The following is a 22,844-nucleotide window of genomic DNA, read 5'->3' on the forward strand; positions in this document are numbered from 1 at the left end:
TCTGATTACCTGGTCCTTGACTGTTGTTTTCCTCCTGATGTGGCTGTACAACAGCTTCGGGTCAGTCTTTACTTTTGATGCTATGTCATTTTCATATTGTCTCTGAGCCTCCCTTCTTAGCTGTGCATATTCGTTTCTGGCTCTTCGGTTGATTTCTTTATTTTCCTGAGTTCTCTGTCTTCTGTACCTTTTCCATTCTCTAGTACACCTAGTTTTTGCCTCCCTACACCTTTGGGTGAACCAAGGACTCGTTCTGTTCTTCCCATTATTTCTGTTTCCCTTGGGAACAAACCACTCCTCTGCCTCCTTGCATTTTGTTGCCACACAGTCCATCATTTCTTGTACTGGTTTTCCTGTGAGTTCCCTCTCCCACTGAATGTCTTGAAGGAAGTTCCTCATGCCTGAGTAGTTCCCCCTTCTGTAGTTTGGCTTTTCCCAGCCTATTCCTGCTACTCTCTCCACTTGGAGCTCAACTATGTAGTCGAAGCACAGAACCACATGATCACTAGCTCCCAGGGGCCTTTCATACATGATGTGTGTGTGTGTGTGTGTGTGTGTGTGTGTGTGTGTGTGTGTGTGTGTGTGTGTGTGTGTGTGTGTGTGTACTCACCTAGTTGAGGTTGCGGGGGTCGAGTCCGAGCTCCTGGCCCCGCCTCTTCACTGATCGCTACTAGGTCACTCTCTCTGAACCGTGAGCTTTATCATACCTCTGCTTAAAGCTATGTATGGATCCTGCCTCTACTACATCGCTTCCCAAACTATTCCACTTACTGACTACTCTGTGGCTGAAGAAATACTTCCTAACATCCCTGTGATTCATCTGTGTCTTCAACTTCCAACTGTGTCCCCTTGTTACTGTGTCCAATCTCTGGAACATCCTGTCTTTGTCCACCTTGTCAATTCCTCTCAGTATTTTGTATGTCGTTATCATGTCCCCCCTATCTCTCCTGTCCTCCAGTGTCGTCAGGTTGATTTCCCTTAACCTCTCCTCGTAGGACATACCTCTTAGCTCTGGGACTAGTCTTGTTGCAAACCTTTGCACTTTCTCTAGTTTCTTTACGTGCTTGGCTAGGTGTGGGTTCCAAACTGGTGCCGCATACTCCAATATGGGCCTAACGTACACGGTGTACAGGGTCCTGAACGATTCCTTATTAAGATGTCGGAATGCTGTTCTGAGGTTTGCTAGTCGCCCATATGCTGCAGCAGTTATTTGATTGATGTGCGCTTCAGGAGATGTGCCTGGTGTTATACTCACCCCAAGATCTTTTTCCTTGAGTGAGGTTTGTAGTCTCTGGCCCCCTAGACTGTACTCCGTCTGCGGTCTTCTTTGCCCTTCCCCAATCTTCATGACTTTGCACTTGGTGGGATTGAACTCCAGGAGCCAATTGCTGGACCAGGTCTGCAGCCTGTCCAGATCCCTTTGTAGTTCTGCCTGGTCTTCGATCGAGTGAATTCTTCTCATCAACTTCACGTCATCTGCAAACAGGGACACCTCAGAGTCTATTCCTTCCATCATGTCGTTCACAAATACCAGAACCAGCACTGGTCCTAGGACTGACCCCTGTGGGACCCCGCTGGTCACAGGTGCCCACTCTGGCGCCTCGCCACGTACCATGGCTCGCTGCTGTCTTCCTGACAAGTATTCCCTGATGCATTGTAGTGCTTTCCCTGTTATCCGTGCTTGGTCCTCCAGTTTTTGCACTAATCTCTTGTGTGGAACTGTGTCAAACGCCTTCTAGCAGTCCAAGAATATGCAATCCACCCACCCCTCTCCATGTCACCATGTCATAGAACTCCAGTAGGTTTGTGACACAGGATTTCCCGTCCCTGAAACCATGTTGGCTGCTGTTGATGAGATCATTCCTTTCTTGTGTGTGTGTGTTTGTTTTATGTGCTTGAATAAATCAGCTGACTTCACAGTTGCTGTTTGGGAGTTTCATCGATATTAAAGTCATTGCTACCGCTGTTATAATTACTGGGGCTTTAAGTGGAAGACATATTAACAGTGCTCAGCTAGCTGAAATCAAAAGGGGCAGAATTATATTTCTTTAAAAGTATGGAAAAGGTATGGAGTTACGGGGAGATAAGGTACATTTTTTTTTACCGTACTGCACAATGCGACAGAAAGGCGAAACGGTAGGAAATTACAGGACGATATAGCTGACAGAATACCGTACGGAACAGCCACCTTTCCTTCCCACTCATCCGCAATTCATCCCTTAATCTTGCACCTTTCTCGTTTCACACATTAACCCTTCTATATACCTTAGCCACAACGCATAGTTTTCAAGTGGGAGATATTTGCACAGTGCAGTGTGTCTAATGATAATGTGAGAAGAGAGCCCATGCACTACTCACTGGGAGGTGGAGGAACATAGTGTGTGTTGGGCTGGTAGAGACCCATGCTCTTGATAGCTTCGTGGGAGCGTTTGGTCTGCATGTGTGGTCTTGAGGTCTGCCTGCAGCTGCTGGAAGAGGAGGCGGAAGAGGAGGAAGAGGGAGGTCGGCGAGTGGGACGAGAGCGTCCACCCAGTGCTTCATGGTGAGGGAGGGACTTGCCAGCACCAACCCAGCGCTCAATGTGTCGCTGGTGCTGCAGGTTCACTGCAGCCTCCTGCAACAATTCTGTTGAACCAACAAGAGAACTCATTTTAAATTGATTTTATTTTATTCAAGAGGAAGCGCTAAACACGTAATAATTATGTAGGTCCTGGGGAATGGGAAGCAATCAGGTACGATCCAAGAAAAGAAAGGATGCACCCTTAGTCCTTGATGGAAGAACTCCTTGTGATCCTTTGTCATTCCACAGATAGGTTATATATTAAAAATGGTCACAATGCACAACTGTTAATTATATATTCACAGCCGCTAGGAAAATGATAAAATGAATAATGAGAACTTTAAAAACAAGGAATGCCACACTAGTGATGGTCCTCTAAGTCATTTGTTCTCTCTAGGCTGGAATACTGCAGATCTAGAGAATGTACAAACACCTAAATTTCCGGGAACATTTGAACTCCTTCGACCTGTACTCGAAACGAAGACGACAATGAAACACTACAAATGATACATGGAAAATCTTAGAAGGGACTGGTCCCAAATATGCACACATGAATCACTCCCTACGAAACCAGAGGCTCGGTAGACAGTGCCAAATAACTCCCAATGAAAAGCAGGAGTATCATGAATACCCTGAGAAGCACAATAAATGTAAGGGGTTCAAGGCTATTCAACAGCCTCTCACCATGCAATAGGGGAAAATACTGATTGACCCTTTGCTATCTTCAAGAGGAAACTGGATAGATTCCCAAGGTCAGTTCCTGACCAGCCTCGCTAGGCTCCACATTACACTGCATGCTAGTGGCTTTCTTTTGTGCTTGATATTTTATTACATGTAAATTACATTTTATAATACTGCAGATAGAAATAAAGTTTGTTTTCGTTTATGTTGAACTGTGGGTAGCCAGCAGTAACAGCCGGGTTAATCAGACTGTGATCCATTAGGAGGCCTAGTTTCCAGCTATTTCATTCTCCTGTATATGCTGACCACACGAGCGATTTTATATCAATGCATCACGCAGAAACAAGTGGAGGTATATACAAAGAAAGATCAGCAGGATTCAAACCCATGTATGGAGGGTGGCATAGCTCCCCCAAGTGACGTCTTAGTTTAGTTTAATATGGTTATTATGAGCCTCACACCCATCCTGTGGGCGGTAGTCAAAAGGTTACAGAGGTACATAATGGGTCCAGGGACTGGACCCTAAAGTTATGATAGCTGAACTAGTTACAAAGATAATGAACTCCAGGTAGATCTGGTCACAATCATGGCAAGTTACAAAGGTAATGAATCATCTACACTCTTATACATGTACATGGTTACAATCATGAACAAATTACAAAGTAATGAGCTACTGACACGTCCACGCCCGGTCACAATTGTAATGAGTTCAAATATTAAGTGGGTCATACACCCACACGAGCGCGCGCGCGCACACACACACACACGAGGGTGCACGCAGACACATGCACACGAGCATACAAACATACACACACACACACACACACGCACACACACACACACACACACACACACACACACACACACACACAGTAACAAGGGGACACAGTTGGAAGTTGAAGAAACAGATGAATCACAGGGATGTTAGGAAGTATTTCTTCAGCCACAGAGTAGTCAGTAAGTGGAATAGTTTGGGAAGCGGTGTAGTGGAGGCAGGATCCATGCATAGCTTTAAGCAGAGGTATGATAAAGCTCACGGTTCAGGGAGAGTGACCTAGTAGCGACCAGTGTAGAAGCGGGGCCAGGAGCTCGGAATCGACCCCTGCAACCTCAGCTAGGAGAGTACACACACACACACACAAGGTAATGCTTTATTTACAGCTTGCAAAGTCAGGGTATTTCTCCAGAATGGACTGTAATATACCACTGTGGATAAAATACTTTGCCATTTCTTGAACATTTCTGAATGTGTTGTCTCGAAATTCATTAATATGATCGCACTCCAGTACATAATGACGCAGGGTGTGACAATAGTCCATCTGGCAAAGTTTACATTTCGTTTGGTCGACATCTGGTGGTGGTGATTTAACCTGCCAAAGTTACTTGTAACCCAGCCGGAGCCGGGCGGTAGTGACATCCAAGAGTCTGCTTATTTTGTTGGATGCACCATAGACATGCGGCTCCTCCTGCATGATGGAATGATGATAGATGGACTGACTGGTGTCAATCTCCCTAAGTCTTAAGTTAATAAAGTTCATTTGAAGTTCTTTTTGTATTATTGTTCTCAAACTGCTAACTGACAACCCAAGATTGTAATCTACTCCCTCTTTGAAAGCATACAGCTTAGCCAGTTTATCAGTTCTATCATGCATCTGAAGACCAATGTGAGATGGAATCCACAGCATGTGCACTCTGACTCCACTGTCCACAATCTTACCATACCTGTGTCTGGCGTCTGACACAAGCATGCCACAATTTATACTTAATGAGTTGAGAGCATTTATGGATAACAGAGAATCAGTTACAATTAAAGTGTCAACCTTAGATACATGGACGCATTTGAGTGCAAGGAGTATGGCAAACAGTTGTTTGAAGCTTAGACCCTCACCATGGCGAAAGCTTTTGTTTCACACAGTGAGGGTCCGGGTTCGATTCTCGGCAAAGGGTGAAACATTGGGCGTGTTTCCTTACACCGGTTGTCCATGTTCACCGATCAGTAAAAATGGGTACCTGAGTGTTAGTCGACTGGTGTGGGTCGCATCCTGGGACAAAAGTGACCTAATTTGCTCGAAATGCTCCGCATAACAAGCGGCTTTCTATGTAGTAGTATGTCATTGATGTCAGCTAGGCCTGTATACCTTGTACATGTATTTGTAGAAATAAAGATTATTATTATTATTATTATTATTATTTATTACATAAGCTACAGATGACTCAAAAAGCCAGTTAGTCTGGTTAAAAGACATTTCTTCCTAGCCCCGGACACACCAGTGAGCCTCAGGCATGGTTTCCAGCTATTTCACTCTCCTGTATGTGCTGGCCGCACAAGCTATTTTATATCAATGCATCACGCAGAAACAAGTGGAGGTATATACAGAGAAAGATCACAGTCAGTAGAATTCGATCCCATGTGAAGAGGGTAGCATAGCTCCCAAGTGATGTGTGTTCGGGATTGGTCAGAAACATGACTTGTAACCAGGCTTCCTAGGTTTTTGAGGCAACTGCAGTTTAGAGGTCTAAGACGTCACTTGGGGAACTAGGACACCCTCCACACATACCTGGAGAGGGTTTCGGGGGTCAACGCCCCCTCGGCCCGGTCTGAGACCAGTCCTAGTGGTGGATCAGAGTCTGATCAACAAGGCTGTTAGTGCTGGCCACATGCAAACTGACATACGAACCACAGTGAGGCTGGTCAGGTACTGACTTTAGGTGCCTGTCCAGCACCTTCTTGAAGACAGCCAGGGGTCTATTGGTAATCCCCCTTATGTATGCTGGGAGGTAGTTGGGCCCCTGACACTTATCAAGTATCTTTCTCGCCTGCGTTCCAGGGAATGCAAATCAATGGACTTCAATTATTTCCAGTAATTTAGGTGATTTATCGTAGTTGTGTGTGCTGTGAAAATTCTTTGTACACTCTCCAGGTCAGCAATTTCGCCTGCCTTGAAGGGGGCAGTTAGTGTACAGCAGTGTTCCAGCCTAGAGAGAGCAAGCGATTTGAAGAGAATCATCATGGGATTGGCGTCCCTAGTTTTACAGGTTCTCATTATCCATCCTATCATTTTTCTAGCAGATGCGGTAGATACATTGTGGTCTTTGAAGGCGAGATCCTCTGACATTATCATTCCCACGTCCTTCACATTACTTTGTCGCTCTACTGTTATGGTTAGAATTTATTGTATACCATGATACAGTTTTAATTTCCTAAAGTTTTTCAAATCTGAGTAGTTCAAATTTCTCTTCATTTAACTTCATATTGTTTTGAGTGACCCATTTGAAGATTTGGTTGATGTCAGCTTAGAGTCTCGCAATGTCTTCGATGGAGGTCACTGTCATGGCAATTTGGGTGTCATCTGCAGAGGATATGAGAATGAGGAATATGATGGGAGCGAGTACTGTGCCTTGTGGAACAGAGCTTTTCATCGTAGCTGCCTCAGATTTTACTCTGTTTACTATTACTTTTTGTGTTCTATTTGCTATGAAGTTATAGATCCATCTACCATTTTTTTCTGTTATTCCTTTATCACACATTTTGTGTGCTATTACACCATGGTCGCATTTGTCCAAGGCTTTCACAAAGTCTGTGTATACTACATCTGCATTTTGTTTATCCTCTACAGCAGGGCTACTCAACTACTATGAGCAAGGGTCCACTTGGACAAGTACCAATGCATGTAAAGGTCCGGTTACATTTTTTACACGAAGTCATGAAAAGCAAAAATCCGAGTATAGGGCACCAGGGTCGCCAGACTTCCCAGCCCATATGCGGCCAAACTCTTTTTCCAAAATGCCAAAAAAGTCAACTTCATTGCATAAGTGATAATTACCAATATGAATTACCATTGAATGGAAGAAAATATCACTATTCAATTCAATTCAATTCAATTCAAGTTTATTCTCTATAAGGGTTACAATGTGGGGTTTACAGGTTTTGGGTATTGTGTGGTTTACATGTTATAAAATACTAATTACAGAGGGGGTCACTAGGACACCTAGCATGGCTAGGCATTTCGAGCAGACTTAGATTAAATCTTAACATTAAATCCTTACAGATTATGGTATTAAGGCTAAGTGACTACATCATAATTTGTGAGTTTAGCAATGTGAATGCTTTTGTTTTGGCACAATACAAAGTGTCTATATTGGAGTATCATAGGCAAACTTATGACTAGTTAGGGTTTATTATTTTAAGATTAAGATTAGTATTTCTGGGTTTATAGTCAGTGGGTGAGTGAGTGTAATTGTGAACCACCAGGTGGTTATCATGTAGTTAGTTGTCGGGGTGTATCAGGGAGATAAGATGTTTTCTAACTGTAGTTTTGAAAGTGATGAATGTATCTGCAGTTCTAGAGTTTTCAGGTAGGGTGTTCCAGATTTTAGGTCCTTTGAAATACATTGAATTTTTGTAAAGGTTTAGTCGAACACGGGGAATGTCATAGAGATGTTTGTGTCTGGTGTTATGCCTGTGGATCCTGTCACAACTATCAAGAAAGCATTTTAGGTCAAGGTTAATATTGGAATTTAAGGTCCTGTAGATATAGACTGCACAGTAGTAAGTGTGGATGTTCTGAACAGGGAGTAAGTTTAGATCTATGAAGAGTGGGGAGTGTGTTGCCAGGGATGGGATTTAGTGATTATTCTTATTGTGGCTTTTTGTTGGGTTATTATTGGCTTAAGGTGTGTTGCTGCAGTTGAACCCCAAGCACAGATAGCATAGGTGAGGTATGGATATATAAATGAATGGTATAGTGTGAGAAGGGCAGTTTGCGGTACGTAGTATCGTATCTTGGAGAGGATCCCCACCGTTTTGGGTACTTTTTTTGTTATGTGTTGGATATGGGTGCTGAAATTTAGGTTGTTGTGGAGGTATAGGCCAAGGAATTTGCCCTCATTATGTCTGGCAATTAGAGTGTTGTCGATCTTAATGTTAAGTTACGCAACACCTGCTCTGCTACCAAACATAATACAGTAGGTTTTGTCAGTGTTAAGCGTAAGTTTATTGGCTGTCATCCAAGTCGATATTTTGATCAGCTCCTCGTTAACAACAGTGTTGAGGGTGGCAAGATTAGGGTGGGAGATGACATAAATCGTGTTGTCAGCAAAGAGAATGGGTTTCAGGTGTTGGGATATGTTTGGAAGATCATTGATGTAAATGAGGAAGAGCAGGGGTCCAAGGACACTTCCCTGCGGAACTCCAGTATCAAGTGGACGTATTGATGAGGCTGTGTCTTTAATGGTAACATACTGATACCTATTAGAAAGGTAGGATTTAAAATATGCAAGCGCATGGCCTCTTATACCATAGTGGTCAAGTCTGTGGAGTAGGATGCCGTGGTCTACTGTGTCAAACGCTTTTCTTAGGTCAATCAAAATTCCTAGCGGATATTCCTTATTTTCCAATGCTGTGTAAAGCAGGTCTAGCATTTTTATAATTGCATCATTAGTGCTTTTATTTTTTGAATCCAAATTGGCAGGGGTTGAGTATGTTTTGTTACGTTATAAATGAATATAGTCTCCTGTGCACGAGTTTCTCGAAGATCTTGGATAGCAATGGTAAGTTTGATATTGGCCTATAGTTGTTTACGTCTGTAGGGTCACCACCTTCATGTATTGGTGTAACCCTTGCTGTCTTGAGTAGTGTCGGGAAAGTGCTAGTTTCTAGTGACTTGTTAAAAAATAATGTAATAGCATGCGAAAGGACATGGGCCGCTCGCTTGTACAATAATGGTGGGACGTGAGACAGATTCCCCGAGTTATTTTTAAGTGACTTTATGATCGCGGTGACTTCCGTGGGCTCAGTTGGTACAAGATAGAAGGAATTTGGGAAATTCCCATCTAGGTAGTCCCCGGCATGGGCATTAGTATGTAGGATTTTACTGGCGAGATTAGATCCTATGTTTGAGAAGAAGTCGTTTATCTTGTTAGCTGTATCAGTGGGATGTAGTGGTGTTTCATGAGGTTTAGTTAGAACAATATTCTTGTTTTTTTTTCAGTTTATGGGTCCCCAGAATCTGGGAAAGTGTTTTCCAGGTCTTTTTTATATCTCCTCTTGTGTCAGTGAATCTGCTGGAGTAGTACAGTTTGGCTTTCTTTATTAATTTGGTGAGAACTGTTGAATATTGTTTAAGAATATCTTTGTGTATTAAGCCCTGTCTATATTGCTTTTCATATTGGTGTTACTTATCAATGGATTTCAGAATGCTGCTGGTTAGCCATGGGCAACCAAGCCGTTTATTCGTGATCTGTTTCGTTTTTATAGGACAAGGTTTGTTGTATAGTCTAAGTATTTTGTTAAGAAAAATGTCTGTCCAATCGTCAATACCATTGGCATTGGAGAATTCTGTAGGCCAGTCAACAGTCTCTAGGTCTGCTGTGAAATTCCTTATTGAGGCCTCGTCATGGAGTCTAAATGAAACTTTGTTGTATTCGAGTGGTGGCTTACTAATGTTTGTTAAGAGGAAGGTTGGGTAGTGGTCAGTAGTGCTGTCTGTGATTATCCCTGATTTAAGGGGGGCTAGTATATTGGTCCATATGTGGTCTATTATGGTTGCACTTGGCTCAGTCAGCCTGGTTGGTTTAGTTATTGTTGGTATGAGAAGTGTGTTGTTCATATTGTTGATGAAATCAGCAGGAGAAATTGCCGACCTAGAAAATGTACAGAGAACTTTCACGGCGCGCATAACGGAGATAAAACATCTCAATTACTGGGAGCGCTTGAGGTTCCTAAACCTGTATTCCCTGGAATGCAGGAGGGAGAGATACATGATTATATACACCTGGAAAATCCTAGAGGGACTAGTACCGAACTTGCACACGAAAATCACTCACTACGAAAGCAAAAGACTTGGCAGACGATGCACCATCCCCCCAATGAAAAGCAGGGGTGTCACTAGCACGTTAAGAGACCATACAATAAGTGTCAGGGGCCCAAGACTGTTCAACTGCCTCCCAGCACACATAAGGGGGATTACCAACAGACCCCTGGCAGTCTTCAAGCTGGCACTGGACAAGCACCTAAAGTCAGTTCCTGATCAGCCGGGCTGTGGCTCGTACGTTGGTTTGCGTGCAGCCAGCAGCAACAGCCTGGTTGATCAGGCTCTGATCCACCAGGAGGCCTGGTCACAGACCGGGCCGCGGGGGCGTTGACCCCCGGAACTCTCTCCAGGTAAACTCCAGGTAAACTCCAGTCTGATCATCAAGTAGGCCAAGGTTGATATTGAAGTCTCCAGCTAAGAGAAGGTGGTTCTTGTTCATTTGTCTGTTTGTTATTAGTGACTTTAGATTCTCACTGAAGTTTGGGATATTTGTGTGGGGAATCCGGTATATGGCACCGATTGTTATAGGCGTCTTGAAGTTTTTTAGAGTAAAATTAGCAAAAATGTATTCCCCATATTCATCACTAAAGCAATTAGTGCTAATACAAGATAGTTGGTTAGAGTAATAGATTGCAGTACCACCCCCAACTAGTACTGAATGTTTTACCCTTAGATTTGGCATAAGAGAAGTATTTATTTTATTTCAGTTTCCTTTCTGGCATTTAGTTCTTCCTGAGATTCTTGTCTCTTGTAAGATTCCTCAAGCTTAAGTTCAATATTTGCTATTTATCTGACCAGTGCCTCCCAATGTATTACAGATATATTGGTCCCTCTCAGCAGTTCTGTGATTCTTCGCCTTCAGTTGTAAAGGGAGTGTCTTTAGTTTACATCTTCTCTTTCTTTTTCTTAATGGAATGTTTCTTGGACAGACCTCAAGTGCCAGAGTTCATTTTTTCTAGGCAAAGGTTCGGATCCGTGTTGTTTAAGATATCTTCCCAGCTTGTTTCATTTAGGACATGGTTGAATTGTTCCCATTGTATATTTTTGCTATTGAAGTTGAATTTTGTGAAGGCATCCTCATAACTGATCACATTTTGCTGGTCAGTAGCCCTGTGCATACATGTCTGTACCCCTATTGTGATCTGAGTGAATTGTTTTTAATATGGTTATATCAAGTATCAGATTGTCGTTGTGAGTGAAGACGAGGTCTAGCGTATTTTCTAGTCTTGTAGGCTCTATATTTGCTGCTTTAAAGTGAATTTGGTGCAGAGATTTAATAGCTCATGAGTGTTCACACTTTCATCCGAGGGTGATCTCTGCTAAAATATTGCTTGTTACACTCCTGCAACTTGCCATGATTAGTGACCAGATCTACCTGGAGTTCATTACCTTTGTAACTAGTTCAGCTATCATAACTTTGGGGTCCAGTCACTGGACCCATTATGTACCTTTGTAATCTTTTGACTACCGCCCACAGGATGGGTATGGGGTGCATAAAGATATTAAACTAAAGTGTGTGTGTGTGTGTGTGTGTGTGTGTGTGTGTGTGTGTGTGTGTGTGTGTGTGTGTGTGTGTGTGTGTGTGTGTGTGTGTGTGTATGTGCACTCACCTAGTTGAGATTGCAGGGGTCGAGTCCAAGCTCCTGTGTGTGTGTGTGTGAGTGTGTGTGTGTGTGTGTGTGTGTGTGTGTGTGTGTGTGTGTGTGTGTGTGTGTGTGTGTGTGTGTGTGTGTGTGTGTTTTTGTGTGTGTGTATGAATGTGTATGTGTGTGTGTGTGTGTGTATGAGCCGTGAGCTTTATCATACCTCTGCTTAAAGCTATGTATGGATCCTGCCTCCACTACATCGCTTCCCAAACTATTCCACTTACTGACTACTCTGTGGCTGAAGAAATACTTCCTAACATCCCTGTGATTCATCTGTGTCTTCAGCTTCCAACTGTGCCCCCTTGTTACTGTGTCCAATCTCTGGAACATCCTGTCTTTGTCCACCTTGTCAATTCCTCTCAGTATTTTGTATGTCGTTATCATGTCCCCCCTATCTCTCCTGTCCTCCAGTGTCGTCAGGTTGATTTCCCTTAACCTCTCCTCGTAGGACATACCTCTTAGCTCTGGGACTAGTCTTGTTGCAAACCTTTGCACTTTCTCTAGTTTCTTCACGTGCTTGGCTAGGTGTGGGTTCCAAACTGGTGCCGCATACTCCAATATGGGCCTAACGTACACGGTGTACAGGGTCCTGAATGATTCCTTATTAAGATGTCGGAATGCTGTTCTGAGGTTTGCTAGGAGTGTGTGTGCGTGTGTGTGTATGAGTTTGTGTGTGTGTGTGTGTGTGTGTGTATGAATTTGTATATGTGTGTGTGTGACTCAACAATCAATATTTGCACCAATAACTCATTACAGTTGTGACCGGGTGTGGAAGTGTGAATTGCTCATTACTCTAAAATTTGTTCATGATTGTAGCCATGTATAAACGTAAGTAACCATTCTTACAGTATTCATTATCTTTGTAACTTGTGAGTTCATTACCTTGTACCTAGTTCAGCCATCAAAACTTTGGAGCCCGGTCCCTGGACCCATTGTGTACCTCTGTAATCTGTAAATACCTTTGTAACTTGTCATGATTGTGACTAGACCTACCTGGAGTTCATTACCTTTGTAAATTGTGAGTTCATTACCTTTGTATTGTGAATTCATTACCTCTGTAACTTGCTCAGCTATCAAAACTTTGAGGCCCAGTCCCTGGACCCATTATGTACCTCTGTAATCTTTTGACTACCGCCCACAGGATGGGTATGGGATGCATAATAAACATATTAAACTAAACTAACTAGTAGTTCTGAGCAAATGAGCGACTCGGTGACATATAAGCCAACCCTCCCTTACCCCTTGTTGCCTGTTTAGTCTGTCGCATCTGAACAGGTTATACTCTGGGATCCATATTTCATTGTCAAAAATGATCCTTTATGTGGGTCTCTGTGAAGGTTGCAAACATTGCATTTGACTCCGTGAGCAGTCTCTTGATGTAAGGAATTTTGTTGTTTGTTGATGGCATTAGACCCTGTATATTTACAAAGATAAGTGTCGTTATATTGATGGAATTTAGTGGGGTTTTATTTACTGGCATTAATATCTGTTGTTCTGGAGTGGAGACCAATGAATGTGCCTCTACTCCAGAAGTGTTTTCAGTTGGTGTAAGATTTTTGTCATTTCTTGCCAGTCTTTTTACCTTCCTGGCACTAAAAAAAAAAAAACTCTGGAGAGGTTATGGCTCTCCTCTTTCGTTTCCCATGGTCTGGCTGGTCTGTTTCTTCTTGCTCCCTTTAGATGTGCCTGGCAGTTTAAGTTGTTGCATTTTCTTTCATGGACTGACGAGTGACACATTTCGGGGTGAAATAAGTTACAGTGAGGAGAGTGGCACCCTCCTGTTTTCATGTGAGTGTGACATTTTTTGGGATGGTCAAAGGTGCATGTCCCACCTGTTTTTCCAGATATACCATGCCTGCAGATACCCAAGACATAGAATTTGCATAGATTGGAATTTTGTTTGCTAGTATTTTTTGTGGCTGCATTCCCTGCTAGTGCATTTTTTTTTTGTTTCCCCACTACCTACCTCCCTTGTATGGATACCAGTGCTTCCACCAGTTTTTGCTGGTAATGTGTCAACACTATTCCCTGAGGTATCATCCTCTTTTGTTCCATCTCCAGCAATATCGCTACTTTTTAACTCTATAAATTGTATAATGTTGTCTTTACCCATTTCATCACCAGGGCTATCTCCATTTGGAACACTGTCCTCCAGGACACCACTAGCACCCTCTGGGGCACTCTCCTCCAAGACAACCCCATCCAAACCACCCATTTTATTTTCCAGCTGTTATACCAGGCTGACACGTCTTTCAAAAAGGATATTTTATTGGTGTTCTTGTCTTTTGTTGAGAAATGGTTTACTAGCTAAGGTTAAAGATTAAATATAGGGAGTACTTAGCTGATAAGACAGCTATCGTTCACACAGCCGCCCCTGCAGACGAGGTCTTGAAAAGCTGTCTCATCCATTTCACAACGGGCTGTAAATGTATATTATGTTAACAAATAATTTACCCCTAAGGGGTGTTATGTCAGCATATTTCATTCACTGATTGCTGACGACTTACTTGTGTGGACTCAAAAGTCCGCACCTCACTGCCGACTATATAGGTTGATTACAAACTCCTTGCGACACAAGAACTGCACAGCCCCCCATACTACAAGAAATCTGTAACCTATCTTGCTCTTGTAGCATGAGCTATGGTGTTCTTCACACCCTCGACAGGTATCAGTGACTTGATAGAAGCTGAAGTGTCCTTGGATGTCCACGTCTTCCATAGTCTAAGGAATACGCACGCTGGTACACTATGTTCCACAAGGTTTGTCTTTATTGTTCACAATCCTATCACTAAAGAAGCTGATCACACTTCTTTGTAAGTGTTTATCGTGTTTTGTGAGACACTTTATTCACACTAACACACGGATCAGTGTTCTTTGTTGGTTATCCTGGCATCAGTGTGAATCCCAGTAGGGTGAAAAGTAATCTGATCTCACAGCATCCTACGCCGCTGCAATGCCCCTCGAACATAAAGGAAAAGCTGGCCTAGTAGTTTTTGCTTCCTTGCCAAATTCCCTCCATGAAGCAAAGCAGAATGCTTGATTCTTGCTGTCTTAAGCATAGACAACAATGTACACTATCTTTACCATGGTAATAAAGTGGGAGCAGGATTTTCCTTGTCCTGCTAAGGTAAGAGATGGACTGTCTTTTATTAAACTACACTTTGCAACACTGGACTCTTGCAAGGAGCAGCGGTCGCTTGACCACGTCGCATACTTGTATTGCATCTGGGATCAATTACTTGCTGTAGCAGTAAACAAGATGCTTGCCCCTTCTGAGAGGGCTGGGCCGTTCAGGGCTGAAAGGGGCTGATACCCCCCTCCTGGAGAAAATTTCTCCACATCTTTTAATATAGATGTAATTTTCTCCTACAGGTGTATCTCGTTTGGGCAGACTCAAAAACATTTCTCTGATTTTATATCAAAGGTGGTCGCTGGTTTAAAGTTCCTGCATGACCCATAGGACCATTTACCACAGAGATTGCATGCAATCCTCTGCAGACTACAGAGATTTTCATGTAGATGGTCATTTACTACTAACACTTTGCAACTCTCCTAACTAGCTAGTCTACAGGACTACAAAAAGTATATAGTCGTTAGTGGTGTTTAACAGTTCTTTTAGATAGGGTGGCTAGGATAGGTTGACTATATAAAAGTTTTATATATATATATATATATATATATATATATATATATATATATATATATATATATATATATATATATATATATATATATATATATATATATATAATGGGGTCCACCTCTGGTGCAAATTGTGGGACCCATAACCTCGAAGAAGTGGATAAAAAGGCTTCAAGTAAGAATATTTGGATTTCTTCCTGAAGCTATTTGAATATTCCACTTCCCCTACCACCCCATCTTCTCATTCTTTTTTACCAATAGGTATATTTTATTACATAATATGGTACAAAAGATTTAAGAGATACATTGTTGATATAAAGATGGCATATATGTAGTACATAAGGTGCACATGAGATACATATCTAAGTACATATTGCTACGTATATGTCACTGATTATAATGTGAACATCTCATCCAGCTCCTCAGAGGTGGGGCGCGAGCCCAAGATACAGCAGGCATTACCCCAATGGAAATAAGTCACATTGACTTTTTTGGGTCATCCTAGGTTCTCTACACATATGCTGTTATGTATGATAATCTATGTAAATGTATTCGTATAAATAAATAAACTTGCTTAATTACCCCTCTGAACCGCAACGCTGAGTCGCTGGAACAGAAAACTAGCTTACCTGGGATCCCTAGTTACCCAGATGGGTCTCTCTCTCTCTCTCTCTCTCTCTCTCTCTCTCTCTATATATATATATATATATATATATATATATATATATATATATATATATATATATATATATATATATATATATATATATATATATATATATATATTTTATTTATTAATTTATTTATTTATTTTATTTATTTATTTATTCATTTAATAATTTGAACATACATACAGAGGTACAAAAAAATACAGGTAAGAGCAGCATGCCAAAGCCACTTGTATGCATAGCATTACGGGCAGGCTTAAAATTAACTTAAGATTAACTAAGCAATGATGTAATCAGTGATAAAACATTATTGTAAACAGATAACAATAAAGCACAAATGAGTATTACAAAGACAGGTCATATGGTTGCATATATGTACATTCAGTAGAATGGAATATTCTGTTAGGTAGTGTATTTAAAATATATATTTTAAATACACTACCTATATATATATATATATATATATATATATATATATATATATATATATATATATATATATATATATATATTAGTATTATTGTAACCATGAACGAGTGGTATTGAATCCATAACAACACAGACTAGCCAAGGATTCGAACCCATGTCATTTTGGCCCACCTCATGTTGAGCAAAAATCACATGACCCTCTAACCCACAGGACCACACAATCGTACAAGAATCAAGCACCCAGCAGAGCTAAGTGTTTTTCCTTGATCTGAGGATATACGATAGTGTGAGTGCCTCTGAGCTAATTTCATTCTACTCCCCGTTTGATGTACTAGCCTTCACGAGCAGTATATACGTAATTATTGTAACCACGAACGAGCGGTATTGAACCAGTAACAACAATGCGACTTGCCAAGGATTCGAACCCATGTCGTTTTGGCCCACCTCATGGTGAGCGAAAATCACATGACGCTCTAGCCCACAGGACCACGCAATCCTACAAGACTCAAGCGCCAAGCAGAGCTAAGTGTTTTACCTTGGTCCGACTACATATGGTGGTGTGGGTGCCTTTGAGCTAATTTCATTCTTCTCCCCGTAGAGGTCAGACAGCATCCGGAGAATGTGAGGCAATCAGATTTGATTTGATTCAGCAAAAGGCAGCAGTAAGAATGATAACGAATTCCCACTCCTGCCAGCATACTCCACCAATTTTCAAGTCTGAATCTGCTCACCATTAAGAACATCCATACTTATTCATGAAGCAAGATCACCACCCATCTAGAAACACATCAGTTACACAACCCAGGGCAACATGGGTTTAGAACAGGTCGCTCCTGTCTGTCTCAACTATTGGATCACTACGACAAGGTCCTTGATGCACTAGAAGACAAAAAGAATGCAGATGTAATATATACAGACTTTGCAAAAGCCTTCGACAAGTGTGACCATGGCGTAATAGCGCACAAAATGCGTGCTAAAGGAATAACAGGAAAAGTCGGTCGATGGATCTATAATTTCCTCACTAACAGAACACAGAGAGTAGTAGTCAACAGAGTAAAATCCGAGGCAGCCACGGTGAAAAGCTCTGTTCCACAAGGCACAGTACTCGCTCCCATCTTGTTCCTCATCCTCATATCTGACATAGACAAGGATGTCAACCACAGCACCGTGTCTTCCTTTGCAGATGACACCCGAATCTGCATGACAGTGTCTTCCATTGCAGACACTGCAAGGCTCCAGGTGGACATCAACTAAATCTTTCAGTGGGCTGCAGAAAACAATATGAAGTTCAACGATGAGAAATTTCAATTACTCAGATATGGTAAACACGAGGAAATTAAATTTTCATCAGAGTACAAAACAAATTCTGGCCACAAAATAGAGCGTAACACCAACGTCAAAGACCTGGGAGTGATCATGTCGGAGGATCTCACCTTCAAGGACCATAACATTGTATCAATCGCATCTGCTAGAAAAATGACAGGATGGATAATGAGAACCTTCAAAACTAGGGATGCCAAGCCCATGATGACACTCTTCAGGTCACTTGTTCTATCTAGGCTGGAATATTGCTGCACACTAACAGCACCTTTCAAGGCAGGTGAAATTGCTGACCTAGAAAATGTACAGAGAACCTTCACGGCGCGCATAACGAAGATAAAACACCTCAATTACTGGGAGCGCTTGAAGTTCCTGAACCTGTATTCCCTGGAACGCAGGCGGGAGAGATACATGATTATATACACCTGGAAAATCCTAGAGGAACTAGTACCGAACTTGCACACGAAAATCACTCACTACGAAAGCAAAACACTTGGCAGACGATGCAGCATCCCCCCAATGAAAAGCAGGGGTGTCACTAGCACGTTAAGAGACCATACAATAAGTGTCAGGGGCCCGAGACTGTTTAACTGCCTCCCAGCATACATAAGGGGGATTACCAACAGACCCCTGGCAGTCTTCAAGCTGGCACTGGACAAGCACCTCAAGTCGGTTCCTGATCAGCCGGGCTGTGGCTCGTACGTTAGTTTGCGTGCAGCCAGCAGTAACAGCCTGGTTGATCAGGCTCTGATCCACCAGGAGGCCTGGTCACAGACCGGGCCGCGGGGGCGTTGACCCCCGGAACTCTCTCCAGGTAAACTCCAGGTATTACATACAAAGAACAATACACGCAAATATAAACCCTCCACTCAAACTTCTCATCAACTACAACAGGACACATGGCCACGACACAAGACACAGTCTCTTTTTGATATACCTCGTGTTATATCACACTGTGTAAAAACTCTATGCACATAAAGGGCCCTAAAATATGGAATTCATTACCAGAAGATATTAAAGTAACCCAGTCTGAAAATCAATTTAAGACTCTTCTCAAAAGCCATTTAATCACCCTAGACTAAAAGCTAAATACTCAGTACACACATACTCACCTATGTACTCCCACATCATAACTTCAACAGTCACTTTCAACCTTTTATCCATTGTTCACAGGAATATAATTGAAGCATTTTAGACTATATGAATATATTCTTTGTCTTATACAAATTTAACTAACTTATAATTAATAATCTACTGTTCAACTATGAAATAATTACAATCCTACTGCACAACTATGATATAATCCTTAGTGTTAAGTAGACTGTAAGCCAATAATGTTAAGTTGGCCCATAATGCCTAGGCATAATAGAGGCTCTCTTTGCTTTGCAACCCACTATTGTAAATATAAAATCTCAATGTACTGTTTGCAAAGACATAAAAAAATAAATAAGGGAAGGGGATACTCCAGTTTCTTGGAGCAAGAGCCCTGCACCGGTATCAGGGGACCCCCCCCCCATTCCCCTGAAGGAACAATGTGGTGTAACCAACTGTGACAGAGTGAATACAAATTAGCGCTCGAGCGTGCTTAATATTTATTGTTTTATGACAAATTGCACATTTATCAAATTAAAACTTAAAAATAAAATTTTTTTAGTTTGTATGGAAAATGTTAATACAAAATAGGCAAAGGCGCATTTACTGAGAAACAAGAACTATGAATGACACACTTATGCAACACTTGGGAATTTATACTGGAAACGCTTCACTACGCTGTGGCTTATTCAGTCCAGTGCAGAGAAAGGTGGCAAATGGTGAGGAGTTTGAGGTAATCAGTCCCTCAGCCTAGAGTCGATGTGTTCAATCCATGAAACTTGACAAAAGTGCAGCATATTCGTGGAGATGGGGCTGTTATACTGATGACAGATGAGGCAGAGCAGTGGTAGTCGGAGTCACCAGAGAAGAGCACTCCACCTCACCTGTCGTCAGTATAAAAGCCCCATCTCCGCGAATATACTGTACATTTGTCAAGACTGATGGAGTGAACACATCGACTCCATGTTGAGGGACTGATTACCTCAAACTTCTCATCTCCAATCTTCTCTGCACTGGACTGAAGAACCTGCTGAGTGGCGAAACGTTTCCAGATTAATAAAGATTCCCAAATGTTGTCTCATTTATCAACTTGTCGTTTTTTTTTTTTAATTTTTTATACACAACTAAGACATATGAAACTTTCTGTTATTAAATAATAATCTTCATTTCTACATGTACCAGGTATACAAGCCTAGCTGACATCAATGATATACTACTACGTATATAGAAAGCTGCTTGTTATGCAGAGCATTTCGGGCAAATTAGGTCAATTTTGTGCCAGGATGTGACCCACACCAATCGACTAACACCCAGGTACCCATTATTACTGATGGGTGAACAAATGGCCAGAAGGTATCTTAAAGAAACACGCCCTAATGTTTCCAACCGTACTGGGGAGTGAACCCCCCAGACCTCAATGTGTGAGGAGAGTGCGTTAGCAATCCAGCTACAGGACACATATATATACAGCACTTATGTAGCTTTAGTGCCGAAACGTTTCGCCTGAAAAGTAAGGACACATATATATACAGCACTTATGTAGCTTTAGTGCCGAAACGTTTCGCCTGAAAAGTAAGTTTCATCAGTCGAATACAATATTCTGTACTGGACTGGTGAAGACTGCTGCGCAAGCGAAAGGTTTGGACAACAAAGATACCCAAGTGTTGCATGTGTGGTAAAAATATAATACCGACAGCTTGTTGGAAAGACACAATGCAAACACTGGGACATTTCGTTGGAAACGTTTCGGTGCTGAGACCTCGATCCAAATTGAGTGACCAAGGTCCCAAGACCGCAACGTTTCCAATAAAATAACCGACAGAAATGTTTGAATCGTGTGTTGTACATGTCTTACTCATTAACATATCAGGATTGTATTGCATTTATAATATATTCATAGGGAAACACAAGTCATACACACCAAAAGATAATCAGTTTTGATCCAAGGAAGGGGAGGCCAGCTGCAAATTCCATAAATAAGAACTATAAACAAGAACTATACATGCCAGATAGAGAACATCCTATACAAGTGATAAATACCACCGATTACACCATCAATACTCCGCCTCACAGGACTCAAAGAATGACTCTCCCACAGAGGGTTCGTCGTTTTATTCATAAAGATGATTACCCTCGACCCATGATTTTGAGTAACTTACCTGACGAAGAAGATTGGATACCACCAGAACCCTTCTATGTATACTGAGAAAATTATCGCCCCCAATTAGGGAGACATCTTAAATAACTTTCTAATGTAAAACTATGCTATTGACTATTGTTGGACACCACCATTAAGAAGCTATTGTCACGAGCTTATAAACCGGCCAGAAAATTATTGCCTTTCTTCTTGTATAAATATCCGTTGTGCAATCGCGAAAAAAAAAAAAAAAAAAAAAAAAAAAAAAAAAAAAACAGGTGCAACTTGTATAATTACTGGGGAGCGCTAAACCGGTAGTGCTGATGTAGCGCTTTGGGCAATGGGGGATAATCAAGAAAATCAGGTTCAGTTCCTTGGATCAAGAACCCCTCACCGGCGTTAAAGTTGGTAAATGGAGGTTTCAAGCCTATCAACTACACGAGGATCATTAAGCCTTCACAGTGATAACCTTTTTCCTACCAAACAAGAATACTTCAATACCTAAAATAGGGATTAATTTAAGTTTTCAGTACATATATACCCTGAACACATACTTCTCAGTATGTATAACCTGCCCAATGGAAATAAGTCACTCTCTGTCTTTTTTGGGTTATCCCAGGTTCTCTACACGTCTGCTGCTATGTACGATAATTCTATGTAACTATCTGTGTATACCTGAATAAACTTACTTACCCAGAGAGCACAGTGCACACTGTAGTCTCGTGCATTAGATACCTGCATTTTAGTGTGGAACAAATATTAGGATGCTGGAAGACAGCATTACAGGGCCACGTCAAGCTTCACTATGTTGGAAGATCCAATGGAAATAAGTCACTTTGTCTAACTTTTTTTCGTGGGGGGGGGGGTATTCTAGGTAATTTACATCATTTATGATAATTATACTTACGTGTACCTGTGTCTCGATACACTTACTGTGATGATACCGGCAAATTATAGGTAAAAGAGACGTATGTGCTGATCAAAACATTTATTAAGGAAAAAGAAAACTGTGGTGAAACTTTTCCTTAAAAAATATCTGAGAATCAGTGCCTACGTGTCTTACCTACAAGTTTCACTATGGACGGTGTTCGTACGTTCTGGACTACTGTCATCTTAGGACGGGAATAATACCAGTTACCTTTCAATAATAATCTTGTTGATTCACTATAAGATACTTTAGGAAGGTCGTAAATCCCTCCAGAAACCATATTATGGCGTGAGAGAGAAGCCATGTTGTTTACAGTGTTACCATGGCAACTCTTGCTGAACTGTGATTGGTCAGAGAAAACGCCTCTCTTTATCTGATTGGTCGACACTCTTTGTTTTGATCTTCTTATATTTATTTTAGTATCCTTTATTCTTTTAAAAGTACATTAATAATAACCGTTATCCAATTTCTAATATTTAGCATCTCTGGTGAATGTAATGCATTTTTAACTTTATACAATAAGTAGCGGAAAAGGAATAAAATATGTATGCTTAATAGATAGATAATTTTGTATACAATGACTCAAGTTGTTGGAACATATGGCGTAGATTCGGCAGGTCACAGGAGAAATGTCATACAGACGCCGCTGTAAATTTTAAAGGACATTTACCTTGTTTGAGCATCACCACAATGAATTTAGGACCAAAAAACCCATATGGTAATGGCTTAGCGTACGCTGGGTTCAACCAAGACCAAGGTGAGAGTGATAAGGTTGGTGCAGCAAGTGTGTGTTGCCTTCCTATGTAGCTCGTGTTTATAATATTACTGAACCAACATTTGTATCAATCAGAGAAGAAGACGACATCGGAGAGCCACTCTTATGATTATTTAACTCAGGAAGATTATTAACTTAAGCTAAAGCAACAAAG

The 22,844-nt window shown here is 41.4% G+C and overlaps 2 protein-coding genes across 2 annotated transcripts in view; one reads left to right on the forward strand and one right to left on the reverse strand.

Moving 5' to 3' along the window:
- Positions 1-22,358, reverse strand: part of LOC128690373 (uncharacterized) — a 44,610-nt gene extending 22,252 nt beyond the window's left edge. Inside the window, exons 1-2 of the mRNA XM_070080596.1 lie at positions 22,126-22,358; positions 2,359-2,625 (exon numbers count right to left, since the gene is read on the reverse strand). Of these exons, the coding sequence (XP_069936697.1) occupies positions 2,359-2,625; positions 22,126-22,219 (361 nt within the window). The 5' untranslated portion in view covers positions 22,220-22,358. The remainder of the gene's footprint in view (positions 1-2,358; positions 2,626-22,125) is intronic.
- Positions 22,359-22,491: 133 nt separating this feature from the next.
- LOC128690528 (WD repeat domain phosphoinositide-interacting protein 3) overlaps positions 22,492-22,844 on the forward strand; it is a 50,438-nt gene continuing 50,085 nt past the window's right edge. Inside the window, exon 1 of the mRNA XM_053779209.2 lies at positions 22,492-22,672. Coding sequence (XP_053635184.1) covers positions 22,606-22,672 — 67 coding nt within the window. The 5' untranslated portion in view covers positions 22,492-22,605. The remainder of the gene's footprint in view (positions 22,673-22,844) is intronic.

Source organism: Cherax quadricarinatus, unplaced genomic scaffold (genome assembly GCF_038502225.1).
Source record: "Cherax quadricarinatus isolate ZL_2023a unplaced genomic scaffold, ASM3850222v1 Contig658, whole genome shotgun sequence".
NCBI lineage: Eukaryota > Metazoa > Arthropoda > Malacostraca > Decapoda > Parastacidae > Cherax > Cherax quadricarinatus.